At 44.5% G+C, this 22,908-nt stretch overlaps 1 protein-coding gene across 2 annotated transcripts; it reads left to right on the top strand.

The window, feature by feature from the left end:
* Window positions 1-3,310: 3,310 nt before the first annotated feature.
* vwf (von Willebrand factor) lies at window positions 3,311-22,141 on the top strand. Of its 2 annotated transcripts, XM_061076994.1 has the most exons (53): window positions 3,311-3,356; window positions 3,463-3,514; window positions 3,610-3,753; window positions 3,997-4,099; window positions 4,217-4,425; window positions 4,690-4,811; window positions 5,140-5,359; window positions 5,442-5,564; window positions 5,646-5,757; window positions 5,834-5,880; window positions 5,987-6,123; window positions 6,197-6,335; window positions 6,427-6,527; window positions 6,626-6,821; window positions 7,091-7,306; window positions 8,124-8,370; window positions 8,446-8,540; window positions 9,096-9,247; window positions 9,382-9,485; window positions 9,568-9,706; window positions 9,786-9,920; window positions 10,009-10,155; window positions 10,242-10,382; window positions 10,838-10,936; window positions 11,032-11,188; window positions 11,737-11,904; window positions 11,975-12,110; window positions 12,195-12,504; window positions 12,696-13,833; window positions 13,915-14,019; window positions 14,247-14,390; window positions 14,470-14,613; window positions 14,718-14,882; window positions 15,171-15,217; window positions 15,313-15,490; window positions 15,633-15,874; window positions 15,980-16,169; window positions 16,262-16,606; window positions 16,723-16,961; window positions 17,135-17,237; window positions 17,374-17,445; window positions 17,887-17,991; window positions 18,101-18,306; window positions 18,704-18,853; window positions 18,935-19,051; window positions 19,316-19,496; window positions 19,731-19,771; window positions 19,870-19,986; window positions 20,284-20,382; window positions 21,134-21,262; window positions 21,368-21,407; window positions 21,496-21,593; window positions 21,843-22,141. In XM_061076994.1, exons 1-53 carry the CDS (start codon window positions 3,351-3,353, stop codon window positions 22,026-22,028), a joined length of 8,538 nt encoding a protein of 2,845 aa, XP_060932977.1. In that variant the 5' UTR covers window positions 3,311-3,350; the 3' UTR covers window positions 22,029-22,141. The 2 variants fall into 2 exon arrangements, with proteins under 2 accessions (XP_060932977.1, XP_060932976.1); XM_061076993.1 differs by lacking the exon at window positions 3,311-3,356 and having other exon boundaries at window positions 3,442-3,514.
* Window positions 22,142-22,908: the final 767 nt, after the last annotated feature.

The following is a 22,908-nucleotide window of genomic DNA, read 5'->3' on the forward strand; positions in this document are numbered from 1 at the left end:
GGCATGCCCTCTCGATCACGTGACAGCCCATGGTGTCAATAAGTAGTAGATGAGTCAATTTGGATGTAGATAATATAATGAATGATAGTTAATAAATTAACAAAATCATTTTTAAGACATACATATGTTGTATTCATTTATAAAGACTCAACCCAGTAGAACAATCAATTATCTCGTTGTGAATGTTTGCACAGCATCTGGACAAAAATCTTTAATCCCTAATTTATTTACCTTCAAAATCATTGTCTTTGTTGTTATAAAAAGGTTTTACTGATGGCTATATAACCCAACCAATTTTTGGGTTGCCCGGCCTACATGATTTCAAATTATGTATATCTGTTTGTATTTGTGTTCTATTTAATTTATAGTAATATAATTAGAGGTTCAATGTGTAGAATTTAGTGACATCTAGTGGTGAAGTTGCATGTTGCAGCTGAATACCCCTCACCGCACCGTCCCCTTCCAAATATGAAAGAGAACCTGTGGTAGACTTCAGTTTATTTAAAAACACAAAAGGTTTTTAGTTTGTCCAGTTTGGGCTACTGTAAAACATGGCTGCCTCCGCAGAGAGGACCTGTTCCTCATGTTAATGTAAAGTATTTAAATGTAAAGGCCCCATTCGAGGGTTAACCCTTTGATACACAAGCTATGCAAACCCCTTGGCACTCACTTACACATAACATACACCATACAATCGATAAAACTGATGTTGAACTGTAGTGAACTGTAGTGAATGTATAAAATGAATGAATAAAAGAAAAGAAAACTGATTAAATAAACTCATATGGGTACAGTGCAAATTGCCATCTCTGTGCATACATGCCACACAAATGACTATCACATGTTTGTGCTCCTTGCACACAGGGCTGGTGCACTTGGAACCCCAGCTGCTGGCTTTTCAGTCTTTGGCAGCTGGAAAGATCTTGCACCTCTTCCTCTTCACTTGGCCCTCCTGTCTGATGTCCTCCTGTGGCTGGGTGGTGGCAGTGTTTATTTTTCTTAACCCACATCTTCCCATTGCATCTGTAATATGCAGACAAACCTACGACTTTTCTGCCGTTAAAAAGCGGCATAAAAACCTACGACTTTTCTGCCCTTAAAAAGCGGCATAAAAACCTACGACTTTTCTGCCGTTCAAAAGCGGCATTAAAACCTACGACTTTTCTGTAGTTAAAATGCAGCATAAAAACCTATGACTTTTCTGCCGTTAAAAAGCGTCATTAAAACCTACGACTTTTCTGCCGTTAAAAAGCCGCATTAAACCCTACGACTTTTCTGCTGTTAAAAAGCGGCATTAAAACCTACGCCTTTTCTGCCGTTAAAAAGCGGCATGAAAATTTACGACTTTTCTGCCGTTAAAAAGCGGCATAAAAACCTACAACTTTTCTGCCGTTAAAAACGACATAAAAACCTATGACTTTTTTGCGGTTAAAAAGTCATAGGCTTTTGTTTTGTTATAGTACTTGATCACTTCTGGTTTGTTTTTAACACTGTTGTCATCCACTGCTCTGTCATCATGCATGGTGCTCAGGAGAACAACAGCCTTTCCCTTTTTCAGCACATAGCTCACCATGGTCATGTTGCCACTGAATTCGGAGCTATGCTTCTCCCTCGATTTGGATGGCTTCATGACCGGCGGTATGTCCGGCTTGTTCTGGCAAAGCGTCCCCACAATGGTCAGGTTCTTCTCAAGGAGCTTCTCAGCCAATGGTGCACCTTTCCTTAGAATTTCGAGATTTAGACCAGCTCTCATCCATCATGGCTAATACCTGCATTATATGTTATTTCAAAAATGAAAGTGCTTTCAGCCACAGCCTTGTCTGTGCACACCCACACAGTCTTAAGAAACATTTTTAACAACACATTGTTACAGGGTGGTACCGGAAAACTTTATGTTCTCATGAAAAAAATGTTGACGTGTCACACAGTAGGAAATGAAGGGGTGTAATAAGTCCTATAATAATGTGAAAATCCAGTTTGTTTCAGAGGTCTAGTGTTTGTACTGCCTTAGTGGTACGATGGTTCAGTGATATAAAGATGGAACCGATGTCTTTTTGATGAGATTTGTTTTATCCTCTCCATGTTCTTTGGGCAAAGTAATTAAATTCAGTTTTTCACACACACAAACACGCACACACAATTTTTTTTTTATCCTAGCATGGCTGATTAGACCTTTTCCCGCACTGCTTGGTCGACATCCTTCCTCATGAACACTTCTCGAATTTCTACCTACGTCATAGTCAGTAGTTAAGATGAGTTTATCATTATTCATTTATGTTTGAGCTGTTGCTATTTGGTATATCCTTTTAAATAGATTTTTTTTTCAGATTATTGTATTTTAGGCTTTTGCTCATTTTAATTCATCTTTCTTTTTGGATTCTATCATTTTATCTTCTTTCCTCTATCTTTCAATCTATTTCTGTTCTTTTCACTTCACTTTTCTTTTTTGCTGTGTGTGTGTGTGTGCGGGGAATTTTGTTACTATGGAAATTGCTATATTAATAAAGTCTGAGTAATTGATTGATTGATTGATTGATTGATTGATTGACAGCATAACTTTACTCAGTATTACTCAGATGAGAGGTCCAATTAACCAGAATTGACCTCTGTGAGAATTGCAAAGATTTCAAATTATAGCTGCTTTTATTTGGACTCACAAATACAGAGGTTTCAGATGTTAAAGATATACAAGTTTATATTTGATCTATTGGGTCACTGTTTGAATGAGTCAACGTGTTTGAAAAAACAGAGGAGGAGATGTTATTCTCTCCTCCTCTGTTCTTTCTGTTTTAGCTCATCTACGCAATTTGCACCTGAGAGTGTTGTTCCTTACACGTTCCCAGTGTGTGTGTGTGTGTGTGTGTTAATGTGTGTGTGTGTCCTTTTGGCACATCTTAGTCATGTGTTATTCCATGTGGCACCAGCAATGCAGTGTTGTTGCGTGAGATAGCTCCAGCAAGTGTGCTTTCCACCAGAATTGTTTGGATTGGCGCCGACAAAGATATGCATGTGTAGACTAATTACTGGGCCAGGCGATCAGTGGGCATATCCTGGTATTGTCCTGCCGAAGCTTTTTGATGGTGTCAGTCTGAGTGCACCGAGCTGTGGACAGAATGATATTCTGCCCTTCTTGACATAACCTGGCGAGGGGAGGGACCTTTTTAATGAAAGTCAACAATAGCTGTGGGTGGACACATTCTTTGCTATAAAATAGAGTTTCCATTGGGGTTGCTTGTCACAGTGTTTCACCGTCTTCCCCGTTTTGCCTGTTCGACAAAGAGCATCATATTTTATCATGTGGATTGTGTGCTTTTCCTTTGCAATTCTGTGAATCACCTGCATCTGGAGCCATGGAGGTAGGGCTGACTGGAGTTTGGAGAGCTGGAGAAGGAGCTGATATTTGGACATCAGAGGATGGTGTCTATGTGGGTTTAGGTGATAATGGAGATGTGTGTGTTTCAGGTGTGTATGAGGAGGTGTTTGCCAGGGATTTGGATTCTCCTGCATCTGGCAGGTGAGTGTGACATCAGAGGGTGTCCAAATTCTTCTTCGACGTCTGCACACAAATCTGAGCTGTTTCATATAAATTTGTTTATGTTGTGTTCCCAGCTTGTGTTGCAGGTCTGACAGGGAGATGTAGTCTGTTCGGGCGACACCACGTTCACACGTTTGATGGAGTTTTGTACGAGTTTCCTGGAGACTGCAGCTACCTCCTGGCTGGAGACTGCAACCATCGCTCCTTCATACTACTGGGTGAGTCATAGTCAGACGATTCATTAAAAGAACAAAGCACATTTGAATTCTAATGGTGGCTCATATTGTGCATCCTGCAGGAGTTGGAAACTCACTCTGATATAAAATAGTGTGTGTACCTTAGACCAATTATAATAGTTTCAAATCTTATTTACCCTCATTGTTAATGTTATGCAGTCTCGAAGTACAGGCTTGTTTGTTTCAGGTTCTTGTGGTAAAAAACAACATTTTGTGCATCTGCAGGTGATTTTGTCAATGGCAGAAGAACAGGAGTCACTCTGTATCTGGGAGACGCCTTTGAGTTGCACCTGTCTGTAAATGGCAGGCTCACACAAGGCGAAACAAGGTGGAGTAATACAATATTTAAGTTGTCGTGCAACAATCATCAGTTTTGTTTTAGTTCACTTAGGACTTATTGCAGAAAAAATCCACCAAGATTGATATGCGTCTACATTCTCTGCAGACTGCCTCTGCCGTATGCGTCTCACGCTGTGTTTGTGGGCTCTGAGCTGGGCTTTCATAAGCTCTGGAGTGAGGAGTTTGGCTTCACTGTCACCATTGATAACGCAGCCAACATCGCCCTGGCACTGACCAAGCACCACGCCAACCGCACCTGTGGCCTCTGTGGAAACTTCAACTCTGTACCGGCTGATGAATACACCGCTCAAGAGGGTGGGTACACTTGAGGAAATGGGTTTGAGTCAAAAGTCTTTAACTGTGCCTATAAGGGTTATGTGAATAAACTGTAGGAAGGCTCCATTATTACTGGAATTTAGGAAATCATTTGGGTTAACACCGGTCAGCAACAGGAAGAGAAGCAATTTAGAACAGGAAAAGATAACGAGGTAAGAGAAACAGTGGTGGTAGGATGAGATTAAGGAGAAATCTGTCAACTCATTTGTGTGTGTGTGCGTGTGTGTGTGTGTGTATTTTCAGGATTCCTAACAGAGGACAGTTATGATTTTGCAAATTCGTGGGCAGTGAAGGGAGCCGAGCAGTCCTGTCGACGTGTCTCAAAGCTCAGCAAGTCCTGTAACAACACCAGAGAGACTCCACTGGTGAATATTTTATTTTTTATACATGCCATCTTTAAACCTACTCACTGAATGCCATACTGCTGATCCACTGCAGATTTTTTTTAAAGCTGACGAGATATGACAGGGACGATACAAAGTCGAGATGAGAGTTTTATTCAGTCAACAACAATCAAAGGTCTTTTTTTTAGGTTTAATATTTTTATCAAGCAGGACAGTATTTATACAGAACATTAATATAGTTGAAGTTCCTCTTTATGTAACTCAATACCTCACATTGTACATATGTGTCCGGTGTGTGTGTGTGTGTATGTGTGTGTGTTTGTGTGCATGTGCATGTGTGTATGTATAGATTTTGTCCAGCTGCAGTGTGTTGCAGACCTCCAGTGTTTTCCTGCACTGTGCCCACCTGGTCTCTGCCGAGGCCTTCCTGGTACTGTGTCAGGAGGAGGCGTGTCACTGTGACCAGAAGGAGGGCGAAGACTGCTACTGTCCAATCCTGTTGGAGTATGCCCGCACGTGCCACGCCCATGGAGTCCTGCTTCGAGGCTGGCAGGAGGCGAGCCAGTGCTGTAAGTGTGTCCGTCAACAAAAGGTCATAGAAACCTAACAAGTTACATCAGTAATCATAATATGTGTTTTTCTCACCAACAGTCCCCAAGTGTCCTATTGGGATGCAGTACAGTGAATGCACCAAGTCCTGCTCCACCAACTGCCACAGTCTCAACATCCAGGAGGTCTGCAAGGAGGAGTGTGTGGACGGCTGCACATGCCCTGGTAACCTCCCGCTCGCTGCATCTCCTCTCTCTCTCCGTCTCTCTGGCAGCCGTGGTGATGTGGTGTGTGTCTGTGTTTCAGTGGGCAAGGTCCTGGACGGCGATCGCTGTGTGGAGGTATCTCAGTGCTCCTGTGTGCATATGGGACGACATTTCCCTCCAGGATCCACCATCTCCCAGGACTGCAACACCTGGTGAGAAGGGCACCATGCATGCACCTCACGGGGGGGTACTTTCAAAATGTTTCTAAGGTGTGTCTCTTTCCTGCAGCGTGTGTCGTCACGGCTCTTGGGAATGCACCAACGAAGGCTGCCCTGGTGAGAGAGATCCAAGCCATGAGTCGATTTGCACTTTATCCCATGGGTTAATACATTTGCTGTGTTTCTAATATGTTTCTGTTCTGTCTGTTCTGTCTGTGTGTAGGTGAGTGCTTGGTGGTGGGACAGTCGCACTTCAAGACCTTCGACAACAAGTTCTTCACCTTCACTGGCCACTGTCAGTATCTGCTGGCCAGAGACTGCACAGAGAACGGCTTTTCTGTCATCATTGAGAATGTGCAGGTAATCAGTGTTTCTTGTCTTTAACAGACACTTTGCTGCTACTAGCCTTTCCTTTAACCTGTCGTTGTTTCAGTGTGCAGATGATCAGGACGCCGTGTGCACGCGCTCGGTGACGCTCAGCCTGCCCGCTCTGGAGGACATGTCAGTGAAGCTGAAGCATGGCGGAGTTGTCTCTGTAAACAGCATGGACATCCAGACCCCAATGCATCATGGTACGCCATGTTGGTAGATGAGTGGATTAGAGTTACATTCCACATGTGTTGAACTCAACGATTAATTTACTTGTCTTGTGCAATTTCACAGGCCGTCTGCTTATCCAGAGATCTGTCCAGTCCTCTGTACGCGTCAAGTTCGGAGATGACCTGCGTCTAGACTGGGATGGGCGTGGCAGGGTGCTCTTAAAGGTGCATAATGTTTAAAAGATTAAAAACAAATTTCGGTGATAATACATGAGTAAAAAAGGGAATCAAACAATTGTACTAAATTCTGTCTACCACCCCAGCTGGGACCACGATGGGCGGGCCAGACATGTGGTCTCTGTGGTAACTTCAACGGTAACCAAGGTGACGACTTCTTGTCTGGTTCTGGACTGGTGGAGGCAGCTCCTCAGGCATTCGGCCAGTCTTGGAGGATCAATGGAGACTGTGAATCCTTGCACAAACATCAGATCGATCCATGTGCCACGAACCCCAAAAGAGGTATCCTCACTAATATGCACTTGTCTATCCTCAGTTTCTCAGCTTCAGCAGGTGCAGAACACTGCTGCTCGCATTTCTTTAGTCCGAAACCGAGTGGAGAGCCCAAATCTCCCCTATTCTAACCTTCCTTCATTGGTTGCCAGAAAAATTTTGGATTGATTTTAAGATTCTAAGCTACAGAGATATGGTTTTCTGATTATTATTATAACACAGACACATGTCATCCAATAAAATTAACCAAACTCTTCTTACCCTCCTACCCCTTTCAGTACGTTTTGCAGAGGAGGCGTGTGCGGTGATAATGTCCGACGTGTTCAGTCCGTGCCACTTCCTGGTGAACCCGGTTCAGTTCCAGCGATTCTGTCGCTACGACGTGTGCGCGTGTGTGGACGGCGAGGAGTGTCTCTGCTCTTCTCTGTCTGCCTACGCAGCTGCCTGCGCTGCAAAAGGAGTGCTGCTCAACTGGAGGTCTCCTTCACTCTGTGGTAACTCTCACTCCCAACATGCATATGCACACACACTAGTAACTGTAAGACTGTTTCACTGCAGTTTTAGACAGAATAGAGCTTTGTGGAACAATTTATAATACAGTCATAATCTAGGTAAGGTTTAACTTTGAGTCTGTAAAGATAAGGATGTTAAATCCACATGAAAATCTGTTCGTATTGAAGTGTATTCTGAGTAGCCGAGAGGTCGCTGTGTTGTTGTAGAAGTTGATGGTGAAGGAAAGGAACGCGGACCCAGTACTTACAAGTATAATAATGTTTATTACACAGAAGTTTCACAGGTCAGGACGAGCTCTAGAACTTGGAGAAATCACCCAAGCCAAATAGTGAGATCTGACCAGCCGTGGTCTCACACACATTATATAGACAGGTTAGTTCCACCCACGACTTCAGGTAACATGTCATCCCACCTAAGGCCTCCTAATAAGGACGTGTTTTGTACATGAAGATGAAAATACAATGGTCAAGGATCTTCCCTTCACCTCCATCCATTTGCTGGTCAGAGGTCATTCCCTAGGTCAAAGGTCCTTCCAAACAAGGAAAGACCTACTTGAATAAACAACTGAAGGACTCTCTGAGAAGTGTCACGAAAATAAGCATCATAAATATCAGCCTGTCATTCTATTTAAACACATGCTAAAATCATTTACTCTAGTGAATACAGAACAGAATCATAATTCCAAGGATGGTTTAAAGCTTGTTTGTGTCAAAAAGATGTATACACTTGTATATACAGATACAAACTGAACTGAGAACAAATGAGTAATCAGGGGCGGGCCTGGTTCTGTTTTGTCAGAGCTGGAGTGCCCTGAAGGCCGAGTGTATGAGGCCTGTGGGAGTGTGTGTGACCGGACGTGCGGTGCCCTGTCTGGGGCTGAGGCCGGATGCGAGGGGGAGAGAGTCTGTGAAGAGGGCTGTTTCTGTCCCAGTGGAACGTATCTGAGCGACACTGGAGAATGTGTGACAGCTGACCAGTGCACCTGCCTGCATGACGGACAGCTCTACCAGCCCAATGACGTCTACGCTGATCACAACAGTATCTGGTCAGTGCCTGTGTGTGTGTATCTTCAGAAACTAATATTACGATATTATATTAAATAACTTTTTTTTGTTTGAAGCTACTGTGAGAACGGCTCCATGCGCTGTAGCTCCCCTGAAACGAGCACTCTGCTGTCTGACCTCTTCTACGATGATGACCTGGCACCATCCAGAGGTAAAATTAGACTTGACCTATGACCTTTGAATATAAGTTGAATGACTTGTGTTGTCACATTTTTCCTTTGATTGACTGTATTTAACTTGAGATTTACCCTTTTACACAGTGAACAACTGTCTGTCTTTAATCTGATTGTCCAAAAAGTTAAATTATTCGCACCCACTAACAAGGCCTATCACTCCCTTTAAACACAATCAAGCTGCACAAAATTTCACACAGTCATAGATATAGTGTTCCCCTAAATATACTTGACTTTCTTCATTGAGATCAATGAATTATTCTCTAGGAAGAAGGTGAAAGAGTCACGAAAAAGCAATGTGAAAGAAAAAGATTGTCCAGATCCACGTATAAACATTGCAATCTGTCCTGGCCCATGTTCGTGGAAATCCGTTTTGTAGTTTTTGCCTGATGCTATAAATGGAAGGGGCAAAAACACAAGCTTCTTGGCGGAGTTAATCATTTCTTGTGGGCCCCAAAGAAGTTTTTCATTTCTAGAAATTGAAAGCTAACTTAATCTAATTCAACTATGACATGTTGTTTTTCTTGATGCAGAGCGGCGGTCAACCCAGTGCCCTCCTCCGTTATTTCGTGCTCAGTGTGATGCTGGACAACAAGGCCTGGAATGTGCCAGGACCTGCCAGAACCTGGACCTGCCCTGTGTCAGCCTCGCCTGCATCCCCGGCTGCCTCTGTCCTCCCGGCACAGTGAGTGGTGTGGTTCCTTTGTATGTGTGTGTGTGTGTGTGTGTGTGTGTGTGTGTGTGTGTGTGTGTGTGTGTGTGTGTGTGTGTGTTGTAGATAAAGCACCAAACATCTAAGATGGAGTGGATTGATTTCAGGTTCGTCACCGCAGAGACTGCATTGCACCGGAGCAGTGTCCTTGTTACCATAACAACCGACCATATACATCGGGACAGGCCATCTCTGTGGACTGCAACACTTGGTAAAACGAATGGCTTGCATGTGTGGGTCTATGATGGGTGATACCTGCACTGTGCTAGCTCAACAGACTTTTGGTTTTGCAGTGTGTGTGAGAACAGGAAGTGGCGCTGCACAGAGAAGGTGTGTGATGGCGTGTGCCGCACGGTGGGGGAGGGGCATTACATCACTTTCGACGGCCACAAGTACTCGTTTCCTGGCCTCTGCCAGTATGTCCTGGTCCAGGTAAGAGATCCAGAAAAAGACTGTTGTTAATATAGCTGTAAAATATACATAATTAATCTCTTAATCTATCATTTTTCAGGATATGTGTCATGGAGAAGAGGGTTCATTCAGAGTGCTGGTGGAGAATGAGGCCTGTGGAATTGTGGGACATCGCTGTGCAAAATCCGTCACAGTCTTTTACAATGGAGGATTGATTTTAATGCAACATGGAGAGGTAACAAACTCAGAGACACATGGATGTGGTCATATATTGCATACATGTGAGTGTGACTGGGCCATCACTGGGTCTTTCTCTCATTCAGGTGAAGATGAAGAAACCGGTGCTGCAGGGCTCACAGGTGGAGATCGTGAGATCTGGTCAGTTTTACACTCTGCTGCTGGGGAAGCACATTTCCCTCAGCTGGGACAAGGGAACCCGTCTCCTGGTCCACATCTCAGCCACGTACACGGTACATGTGGATGAAAACACTTTTCGTTTGTACTGGTTGAAACGTCTTTATTCACTTTTTTGCTCCATTCTTTTCATGGTGTGTAGGGCCGGGTGTGTGGTTTGTGTGGTAACTTTGATGGAAACGTCAACAACGACTTGATGAGCAGTAACAATCAGCTCGAGGTCGACTTCTCACACTTTGGAAATTCCTGGAAGGTGGTTCCCAGCTGTGCCGATGTAACACAGGTAAAGCCTCAGACATTTAGGGAACTCAGATTCAAGATTCAAGAACTTTACTGTTATTGTGCAAGGACGACGAAATTCTCAAAGTACCATTCTCATATCAGTTGTATCTATAAACGTTTAACGGGGAAATATACAAATTCAAAGCAAAAAGATACTTTTAAATAAAATATAGACATCAACCAAAAAAATAATATAGTTCTACAATTAAATATAGTAAACACAGGTCGCCCTATGCATAGAACATACAACAGCAGTAAAGTTGTTGATATAGATAATTATGATATATAATATAAATAAGATGCATAATCTTGTACAATGTGAGGTATTAAGCTTCTTGGGTTCAACTTTTAATATTTCTGCTGTCATCATAATACAATGGAAGGGTGTGCGTAGATGTTCATGTGTGTGTGTGTGTGTGTATGTGTGTGTGTCTTTGTGTGTACATGTTTGTGTAGATACCGATTCCATGCAGCGACAACATTGTCAAGTTAGTAACAGTGGAGCAGTCCTGTCGTGTGATCACAGCTCCCCCCTTTAGAGAATGCAACAGCCAGGTGAGTGTTATTACAGACACACTAGATATCACCATGATACCATGTGCATTCCTCATACTCTTGGTCTTTTCTTTACCTTTCCTGTGTGTCTCCAGGTGGATGCAGAGCCGTATGTGGACATGTGCGTGGAGGCAGCGTGCTCCTGTCCGTCAGTGGGCGACTGCGCGTGTTTCTGCGACGTCATCGCGGCCTACGCTCAAGCTTGTTCCGAGAGGGGTGTGGCTATCAGCTGGAGGTCTAATGATCTGTGCCGTGAGTGTGAAGAACTTCTCTTTTTCATCCTGTTATTTAACACGTTTGTTGTTCTGCTCACTGAACAGGAAGTTGCCTTATTTTGTCTTTGTTGTCTTTGTTTAAATTTTTAACTTGCATTATTAGGTTTTAATTTGTTTTTACTTCTTCATTTTTTTGTCTGTGTTATGAATTTGATCATATGAGATGTAATGTGATGTTCTGAAACTCTTTAATAGTAAAAGTTGTTTATTGGAGAAAATTAACTTGTTTTTACTACTAAGAGAGAGACATATTTAGTTAGGTCCAAATTTGTCAGAGGCTTAATAGAATTATGGTCTTTTTCTATCTGGTCCGTATATTTACAAATGTTAGATTTGTTGTTATCCAGAATAACAACAAAATTTTTTTTTGTGTTTTAGTGGACATTTCGTAAACTGTCAAAGTTGCCCCATATGATTACATTTAAATGCCAGTGGAGGTGATCTACTAGCCAGATTCCAAAAGATTTTATAAGTATCATTTATTTGCCAGAATTCTGCTTTAATTTGAACCCTTTGTTTCCTTAGCCATGAGCTGTGAGGAGCTGAACCCCAGGAGCCCAGGCGTAGGGGAGGAGTTATGCCAGTGGAGGTATAACACTTGTGGGGCTGCCTGCCCAATCACCTGCCAGCACCCAGATCCCCTCCACTGTTCGCTCTCATGTGTGGAAGGCTGCCATGCTGTCTGCCCCTCAGGTACGACAACTACTCAACACTCACAGTATTGATGTATTTGGACACGTTGAAATACAAACGTTTTTCTCAGGCCAACTACTGGACGAGGTGGCCATGCGCTGTGTGGATCCCTCTCAGTGTCAGGTGTGTATCCACGAGGGTCAGAGAATCTCCCACGGCAACAAGGTCATTCTGAACCATGAGGATCCAGACCACTGCAGAATATGGTAACGCTGCTTCACAACACTCAGCGTTTTGCAGCACTCGATTCTCTGCACGTTTCCAGGTGTTTGACGTTTCTCTCCTTTCAGTCACTGTGACAACAACACCCTCAGCTGTGAAGAATGCACCTCCCTCGCCACGTTTACCACTCCCACACCAACACCAACCTACAGCGCCTTCACGACCCTGCCCTTCACCACCTTAATGCCCGAGGGCACGTGTGACCGCGCCATGGATCTGGCGTTCCTATTGGATGGTTCGGAAGCTCTTACCGAAGAGGAATTTCAGGCAGCCAAGGAGTTCATACTGGGAACGGTGGAACGGTTTCGCATGGGCTCGGCTCACACTCGAGCCACAGTGCTGCTTTACCACTCTGGCGTGAAGACTTATGACCTGCAGGTAGATACTGAATCTTGTACACAAAATAAAGAGTAAAATTTGTTTACATATACACTTAAAAGTGCGGAATAATGTGTCTTGGTCCCTGTAGATCGGAAATAACCTTTTCGCTGGCTCAAATTAAACAGTGATGATCCAAACATGGTTTCCTCATCATCCTGATTCTCTTTCCATCACGTTTTCGCCTGCAGGTTCAGAAATGGCTCTTTAAGAAGACCGTACGTGATCTGCGTTACACGGGGGGAGATGCAGCTTTCTTGGATGAGGCTATCAAGTATCTGGTAATCAACATCTATGATAAGAACAAGCGCGAGCATGCCGGCCGTATTGCCATCATCTTGACTGCCAGTACTAACCCTCGGTCCATGCGCAGCACTGTCAAGATGCTCCGTCGAAAAGCCATCACCACCCTGACAGTGGCGCTGGGTCCTGGGGTAGACATGGGTCAGATCAATGAAATCACGAAGGCCAACCCAGACAACAGGGCCTACGTGCTGAGCAGCACCGCTGAGCTGCCTGATCGTCTGTTAGAGCTGTCAGATTACCTCTGCACCTTGGGGTTGGAGCCTGAGCAGCCGAAAGCTCCTGCGCCAAAGTCCCCTACAAGTAAAACTCGCCCACACACGACCACCACCACCCTGACTCCTGGTCTGCAGCCAAACCCCACACAACACCTCCACAACACCTCTCCATCCACCACATCGGTACCTCCCATTTCTCCTGTCCATGATGTCACGTTTATAGTGGAGGGCTCAGATTCGGTTGGTGAGGGCAACTTTAACAAGTCGCTCCTCTTCCTGATGGAAGTTATTTCACAGCTGACAGAAAAGGAGGAGTTTGTTCGCATCACTGTGATCCAATACTCAGTCACAGTCACTGTGGAGATCAGTCGGTGGGAGGTGCGGCGGCAGAAGACCCAGCTGCTGCAACGACTGAGGCAGATTCGTTGGAGGGGGGGAAGCAAGACGAACACAGGCGCAGCCATCGCCACCATCTTCCAGGACATTGCAAGCACCAAGCCGCCACGTGGCCCCACCCCTTCTCAGCTCGTATTCCTGGTGACAGAAAACCCCCCCACTGACACGGTGACACGTCCTCCATCCTTCAGGACCAACACAAAAGTGTATCCCATTGGAGTTGGACCAAAATTGCAAGAGATTGACTTGATGCAGTTCAGTTACCCTGATCGTCCGATTATTGTTAGTGACCACAACAATCTGACGTCCGTGATTCACCGCGTCGTGAACATCATACACACCACAGTGGTGGCCCAGTCCCCTACACTGCCTCCACTGGCCCCCCCAACACTCTCCACTCTGCCACCTTCAGGTATGGAAGACAGACATGTAAATCATTCAGTCGACACGTGGTCCTTAGCTACTGTTTATTTGTGAATATGTTTTTGCACAGTGCCGTGTAAGAAGCAGGTAGATGTGATGTTCCTGTTGAAGGCCGGAAACCAGTTTGAGGACATGAAGACGTTTGTGAAAGGTTTCATCAAGGATGCTGACATAGGTAGGCTCCACCTAGAACATAAAGTACTACCACATTTTACTGTACGTCGTTATGTGAGCTGACTCATTGTTGTAAGTATTGTAGTATTGTTATTAGTTCCACCTTTCTTCAGTTTTTTATTATGGCCCTAATGCTCTGTTCTATCCATAAGGTACATACCGTGTATACTTCTACGATCTTCCGCCCCTCATTGATCCAGTGGTTTAATACCTTGTTTTTGAGTGCAGGTCTGAATGGCACTCAGGTGAGTGTGGTTCAGTATGGAGACACCAACACGGCAGAGCTCACCTGGAAGGAAGAACAGAGCAAATCCCAGCTCCTGAACCTGGTTGAGAGCATCCCAAGCAGGACCGGCGCTGCCCCGGCACTTGGTAGAGCATACACACAAACGCACATTAAAGCAGACACCAATTCGCAGGTGGTATAACTGCTCATTCCGACTCTCTGCAGGGTCGGCGCTGCAGTTTGCCGTGCGGATGTCCATCTCACCAAGCAGTGGTGGAAGAGTGGGCGTCGCCAAGACCGTGGTGATGCTGGTGACTGACAAATCGAGCGATGATGTCAAAGAGGCAGCTAATGAAGCACTGGTGGCAGGTAAGTGAGACGCAAGTAAGAAATGCACTTTGGAGGCCTCTGTTCAGAATTCAGTCCTTCACTCTCCTCGGTCAGAGTTCACAGATCAGAGTGTCATCCCTCAGGTGTGTCGGTGTTCCCCATCGGGGTGGGACCAAGTTATGACAGCAGTGAGCTTGGTGTACTCGGGCGCCATGGCAACCAAGACAACACCTTGCATCTAAAAAGCATGGATCAGCTACTGATGTTGCTGAGTCTGGACCATGGTTACACAGAGAGGATCTGCAGAGGTGCTAACTCACAAACATACATTTATATTGTTTTGGCATAACTAGTTAAAGGCAAGAAATAATTCAATCTCTTCTGTTGTAGTTTTAACAAAGATATTACATTTGTAACTAGAATGGAAATCAGTAAAGCTCATAACTCGGCTAAGGCCCAAAGTCCCTTTTAAGCTAGGGTTGGTAACATCTGACCTACACTTTTTGAATCGTCCTGCTGACAAACCAACAGACAGGTTTGAAACCATAACCTCGATTGATGTCATGAGTAGAGATGTTCTGTCCTTTGTTTCCCAGCTGGTCCACCAGGAGTGTGTGTGGATGATAATGGAATTCAGAGAAAGGTGAGTAATGTGTGTTAAATTTGAAAACCACTTACATCAATGCAGCAATCTCCAACAGTCCTCAGAGCTTCTGGATCTTTGTTTGTGTGTTACAGCCTGGTGAGTCGTGGCTGCTGGAGGACGGCTGCCACTCTCTTCTGTGCCGTCCCAGTGGGGTGGTGACTGTGCAGAATCACAAAGTCAGCTGTGACCGACTGGAGCCACCGGCCTGCAGAAACAACATCACACCCGTCAAAGTCCAGGAGGCCTGCGGCTGCCACTGGGAGTGCCCCTGTATGTGCATCATCGAAATCAGATTTACATTAAAGTTTCTAGAAATCAAATTTAACTCATCTACTGTATTTCAAGTGCACGTTAGCCACTTTAGCTGATCGGTATGAACACTCTCTTGTTCCTGCCTGGTGTGTGTTAACAGGCACGTGTATGGGCAGCTCCACCAATCACGTGGTGAGGTTTGACGGCGTGGCACTCAGGCTGCACGGGGAGGGCTTGTGCTCCTACACACTTCTCACTGTCAGCAAAAGCCTTGGCGAGGGGTCAGAGGTCAAACTCCACAGCGGACCTTGTCAGGATGCAGGGAATTACAATCAGGTCTGCATGAAAGCAGTGGAAGTGATTCACGGAGCACATAAGCTGCTGCTGAAGGATGACATGACGGTATGTATGTGTGTGTGAGTGTTGGTGGTTTGGATACCTGGACTGATACTGAAATATACCCTATTACTATAAAAGTGTGTGTGTGTGTGTTTTAATTTGGAGTAGGCAGTGATTGACCAGGAAGAGCTGGCCCTGCCGTGGCGTTTCGGTGGTCTGGAAGTGGTGCGTTACGGCGGAGTGATGCTGGAGCTGAAATCAGACCACGGTTACGTCGTGGCTTTCACGCCTCAGAACAACGAGTTCACCATCACGCTGCGGAGTTCCTCCACCACCAGCCACACTGCTGGACTCTGCGGTAACACAAACAACACCCAATTATACCTTCCCCCTGTTTCTCTTTCTCTTATTTGCCTCCGTCACAAGTGCAACACTGTCTCTTTCCTACAGGTGCCTGTGGGGAGGATCAGGCAAGCGTCCTCTCTTTACGTAACGGCAGCTCAACCGCCGACCTGTTAGCCTTTACCTCCGACTGGACCGTGGCGGCCGATGGCAGTGTGTGTCTGCCCAGGCAGGCACTAGAGAGGTGTGCGCCTGCTGCAGCGATGGGATGTCAGGCCCTGCGCTCGGAGGTGTTTCAGTCGTGCCACGATCTTGTTCCCGTTCAGGTGTTCCTCGCCAACTGTGAGGAGCAGGCATGCATGGAGTCAGATGTGTGTGAGCTCATCACGCACTATGCACGCCTCTGCAGACAGAGGGGCGTGTGTGTGGACTGGAGGAGACACCACCTCTGCCGTGAGTCTCCTTTTTTTCTGATGCACTGAGGTTTTAATGTTTCAGTTCACGCACGACAACGGACACATGTCAAATATGAATATGTACCTCAAACTTTTCCCTGTTTTACGTTGTAGCATACCCGTGCCCCAGATCCACGGACTATAACGCATGCATGACAGGTTGCGTGCAAACATGTGACAACATACAGACATTGCGCGGTGACTGGTCAGTTGCCAGGGGTAACGCGTCATCCTGCATGGACACGCCCACTGAAGGCTGTTTCTGTACTGGAGGGATGGTTTTGCATCACGGACAGTGTGTGTCACCAGAGGCCTGCCGCCAGTGTGTCGACCAAGGTGGACGCACATATGCGGTGAGACAAATGACATTGAGAACATGTGAGGGAATAATACAAACGTCTTAATGACAGAAAAACACGTGATAACAGAGCAAAAGAAGTGTGCACTATTAAAGTGTGCTGTGAGCGCCCCCTGGTGTTTAATGTAACCAATGAAAAATGAATATGGTTTTCTTTTGTTTTTACAGCATATGCAGAGTTGGGTACCAGATGAGAACCCATGTTTGATTTGCATGTGTTTGGACCAACAACACATCAACTGCACTGCCCGGCCCTGCAATGACATCAGAAGTAATCACCTGTCCTCTTATTATTGTTTTACTCATAGTGTCTGTTTTCGTGGTTATACAAAGCCTGATTTATTTGCTTTGCTGATTTCAGCATCACACCTTTCAAATGAGTTGTCCCTGTGTGTGTCTGTGTGTAGATCCAGTGTGTGGAGCCTGTGAGGTCCTGAAGGAGAAGATAGGATCGAAGTGCTGCCCAGAGTATGAGTGTGGTAAGTAAATAACACTATATATCATACTATTATAACAATGATTATTATGGTTATATCAATGCTTCTATTTGCACATCTAGCATCAGCCCCTGGCAGTTTCTGTTGAACAAGTCTTTCTGAGATTTAATCCGGCACCTCCAGATGGACACACAACACATCAAGTACATGAAATGCAAAAATGAGCAAAGTGCGTGTGTGAAACTACAACAATCCCAGAAGAGAGGGCGGCACTGAAACATCACAGCTTTGATGCAAAAAATGTAGACTCTGTTTAAGTCACAGATAATGTATTTGCAATACACAAATTAACTTGTAGTAAAAAAGACCTGTGTTACCTGGACAGTGAAAGAAGTATTTTTGAAGTATGATAATGCGTAAGTTTCCTATGCTCTGTTTTCATCATGCACATCCTCAAAAGACCTTACCACTCTGACTTTTCAGTGTGCGATCGAGAGAAGTGTGACCCGCCTGAAGTGCCGCGCTGTGAGGACGGGCAGACTGTGGTTCTGATAAACCCGGGGGAATGTCAGCCCGTACATCAATGTGGTAGGCTGTCAACTCACCCTCCAATATACACACTCTGTAAAAGAGAGAACTCATCCATGGTAACTCTCTTAAGTTAGATATGATGCTTCAAAACTCTTTTCTGTCTCAGTCTGCAAAAAGGAAGAGTGCCCTCTCCGAGCCCCCCCGACCTGTCCCTCACATCGCCAGCTCTCAGTGAGAAAGACGACGTGCTGTGATGAGTTTGAATGTGCGTGCAGCTGCCAGAACTCCACACACACCTGCCCCCCCGGGTTCATCACATCCTCCTCAACCAACGACTGTGGCTGCACAGAGACCAGCTGCCTGCCCGACAAGGTGAGCGTGTGTGTGCGTGTGTGTGTGTGCGTGTGTGTGTGTGTGTGTGTGTGTGTGTGTGTGTGTGTGTGAGGTCACTGTGTAAAAAGACGAGTTGGTCAGAGAGGAGAATTCAGGTCTGGTTCAAGAGGAGGAAGAACCAGTAGCGACCAGGACTTCGGAAGAGGTTCTGTGAGGCCAGGTGTGTGTATGTGTGTTATTATGTGTGAATGTAAACGATATGAGTGTGTGTGTGTGTGTGTGTGTGTGTGTGTGTGTGTGTGTGTGTGTGTGTGAGTGTGTGTGTGTGTGTGTGTGTGTGTGTGTGTGTTTGGGTTCAACTTTCAGTGCATTCAATTCCATTTCTGTGCTCTTGCTGTTTAACACTGTCCTGTTTTCTTGTTGTGTGTCTCTGCAGGTGTGTGTGGTCGGTGGGGTGATTCACCCGGTGGGCAGTGGATGGGAGGAGGGATGTGAGAAGTGCAGTTGCACCCAGCTGCAGGACAAAGAGACATCCCTGCACATCGCTCAGTGTACTCCGCCTGTCTGCGATCGGACCTGCCCTCGGGTAGGACCCACCCACACCAAACAAGGCATGCATTATGTTTATAGCTACCATTAATTAATACATATTTGTTGTACATTCAAGGGCTCAACATACACTTCATCCCAAGGAGCGTGCTGTGGGAAGTGCTCACCAACCAGCTGTGTGGAGCCAGGGGGAACGATGCGAGGAGACACACTAATCGGGGGAAGACTCAGAAGTGTACGTGTGCAAATGAATCGTACTTATACAGATAACATATGCATATACTTATTAATTTCCTGTTGGAGTTAAAGGCAGTTATTTTAATACCATATATGGCAAAACTCATTAAAATAATACTTTATACAAGTTATGGCATATTAGAAGTGTTTTTTTCCTGTGCACCTCACTCATAATTGCTTTGGATTTAGATTATAAATTGGAAAAATCTAAACATGTATTGATTTTAGTGTTGATTGTAATCTCACCTGTGTCTTTTTATAGGTGGGTGAGGTGTGGCAATCCACACATGATAAATGTGTGTTAAATCAGTGTGTGAAAATCAAAGACGACGTGTTTGTTTCCGCCGCCAACGTCAGCTGCTCCGTCATGGACACTCCGTCCTGCCCATTGGGAACTGAGTTACGCTGCGACACCCAGGACTGTTGCCCCCGCTGCCACTGTGGTAAACACACATGCATACAAAGATCAGAACACAAACACACACTGGAAAACACAGCTGCAGCCATAGAATCTGGTACTGGCTTTATGAGTCAGAAGTTGCAGTTACAGTATCTGTCCAGCTGGGGGCTCTCTCACCTTTGTTTATCTCTAACCCTGAATATGACCTGATAAAGTCTTGGGTTTATTTTCCATTTTTAATAAATGGCAATAAAGTATTTGTGTTTTCTTTCTACAGCTCCCATGGACGCCTGTGTCCTCAACAACACGGTGATAGGAGTAAGTCATGCAGGAAGCAGGACCCTCATATTCAGACAATCTGAATAGTACTTTCAGTCATCCATCTTGATTGTGTGAAACTGTGTGTGTTTGTGCAGGCAGGGGAGAGTCTGATGGTGGATGTATGCACACACTGTGACTGTACGATAGAGCGTGGTGCTATCAATAAATACAGTCTCTCCTGCAGACGGTTCAGATGTCCCACTTGCCCCATGGTAACCATCGTTCCCTCGTTCTTATTTTTACATTATCCCCATTATTGATTATTATCATCATAACTAACCAATAAATTCTAATGTCCATCCTTTTCATCAAATATTCTCTAATCATCTCATCCAAATCTCCTCCCTCTTCATACTTACATTTTGACCTCATCATTTTCTGAGTCACTCTATTCGCAGAGGTAAATAGTTAATTATTTATATCCGTTTATATCTTTTCTATTTACAGTAATGTCATTCTGATGTCTTGAAATATGAAATAACATCTGGTATCAACTGCAACACTTTCAGGGATACACTCTGCAGAAGGAGGAGGATTCCTGCTGTGGCCGCTGTGTTCCCACCGCCTGCTTCCTGCAGAGGCCCGATGGGAAAATGATCATTGTGGAGGTAGGTGCTTTGTGGGCGGGGCCTCCAGACATCATGTCACACTCAGTGACTTTTGCAAGAAAACATCTTCTTATCATTTAATCCAGACTGGCTCATGCATCATAATATACTCTTCTATATTACAGTTTACTATAAAAAATGCTATGCGATGTCATGTTATACTTTCATTCAAAACATGCAAACAATGACCTGTTTGAATGTTCTGGCTGATTGGTGTGTGCTGCATTTAACTAAACTAAATGTATAGTGTAGTATTGAACAGTACAGTGCAATACAGTAGTGTATTATAGTATAGTATAGTGCAATATAGTATTGCATAGTAGAGTACTTTATAGTGCATGATGTTAAAGTATAGTATAGCGCAGTATAGTGCACTAAAGTATAGTACTGTATACTATTGTATTGTATAGCATAGCACGGTATAATATAGTTGAGTACAATACAGTATAGAATAGAATAGAGTAGTATTGTATAGTATAATGTACTATACTGCAGTACAGTATAGAAAAGTACAGTTCAGTATAGTATAGACCAGTCCAGTACTGTCAGGGACTATAAAAAAATTGTACTTTCTTGATTCTTGTTGCTCTGGGTTTGTACCCTCGTCGTTAAATGCACTTATTGTAAGTCGCTTTGGCTAAAAGCGTCAGCTAAATGAAATGTAAATGTAAAACTGTACTGTCACCAGTACATCATGGTTTACTGTACTGTACTATAATAAACCACACTGTACTATTATCTGTACCTCCAGGTGAACACCACCAAGGAGGACGGCTGCAGCGTTCATACCTGTGGTGTAAACAGTAAAGGAGATCTCGTCCAGCAGACCAGAGTGACCACCTGTCCTCCGTTTAACCGCCAAGCCTGTCTGGATGAAGGGGTACGACGAGCTCACCAACCATCTCACAGTGTTCCCACACCCCCACCTGAGTGTCTGCCCACAAACACTAACAAAGACTCTCTGTGCTGCTCTGTTTGTTTTCAGGGGAAAGTCAGCCCGATTGGAACGACCTGCTGTGAGATGTGTAAGTTGAGCTGTGGCCTCTGCAAGACCAGACTACTGTGACACGTCTAGATGCTCTGAATCTAACTAGAGTGTGTGATTTTGCAAAGGTACGGAGCCAGAGTGTCGGAGGACAGTGGGAACTCTTAACTTCATCAAAGTGGACGATTGCCAATCAGAGCAGCAGATCGAATTGCACTACTGTGAGGTGAGAGACTGCACACACATTCACACATGTTGTCACCTCGGGGGGGCTTTATTTAGACGTATTCATTCCCTGAAGACTAAAGGCTTATTTAAGCAAACACATAGTCATGCACACACATATTTTTACAGATGATTAATAGGTTCTTCCCTCGAGGATTAGCCTGCAAAGTTCATTTAAATCATAACATTGTCCCTCACCATGCCGCCGTTTCTCTCTCCCTGTGGTGCTGTCCATCTGTCCGTCCATCAGGGCAAATGCCGCAGCAAGGCCATGTACTCCCTGGAGAGGGCCGCTGTGGAGCAGGAGTGTGTGTGCTGTGCTGCCGTGGAGACAGAGCCCCTCAGAGTCCCCGTCCTGTGTGCCAACAACACGAGGAGCCACCACACTGTCCTGTCAGTCACCGCCTGCGACTGTCTGTCCAAACACTGCACCTAAACAGAGAGAGATTAGACATGCAGATGGTATGTGTGTAGCCGAGTTAAATGTACCCGTATAAAACAGCAACACAAGTCACAATAAAACAAACCTGCCAGTTTCTGTGAGCACCACTTTGTTTGTCCGTGTGTTGTTGTCATGTGAATGTTCGCATTGGAATGTTTGTTGTTTAAATGTTTGAGTTATTTAAAATTGATGACAGTTTTTCCAGATTTCTGAGATTAGCTGTTTAACATTAAAAAAGATCAGTGTTTATAATAATACTACTAATAATAATAATAATAATATGACCTTATTTATATAGCACCAGGGATGGCACTTTATGCAGTGGTTGTCTCACAATAAATGGTCCTATAGGTTTGATTCCCAGTTAGGCTGAGGTCTTCTGCTGTGTGTAGTTTGTATGTTTTCCATCCATCTCAGTGGGTTTTCCCCAGGTTCTCCAGCTTCCTCCCACAGTCCAGAGAAAAGCAGACTAGGGTTAATTTAATTGTCTGCAGGCATGAAGGAGAGCATCACTGTGCTTTGTGGCAAATGTGGGAAGCTGAAATATGGAGATATGATTGTGTGTTTTTGAGCATTTTGAGTACTTTCACTTTTTATTCTTTTCATACATTTTGTTGTTAGTATGTGCTTCAACTTAAGTGATCTTTTCAACTCAGGGATTCTACTTATATTTTTATGTTGGGATATTGTTACTTTTTACTAAATGATGAGCACTTAAAAATCACTAAACATTTAGAGGTGGCTGATAGAAAAAAATTGCCCTTAATATTATTTATAAAGAAATAATTGGGTGTTTTCCTGCTGCCTATCATACTAACTTAACATTTATATAGATATCATTTAATAGTTTTACTATTATCTGGATAACAATAAT

The sequence above is a fragment of the Limanda limanda genome, chromosome 8, assembly GCF_963576545.1.
Source record: "Limanda limanda chromosome 8, fLimLim1.1, whole genome shotgun sequence".
NCBI lineage: Eukaryota > Metazoa > Chordata > Actinopteri > Pleuronectiformes > Pleuronectidae > Limanda > Limanda limanda.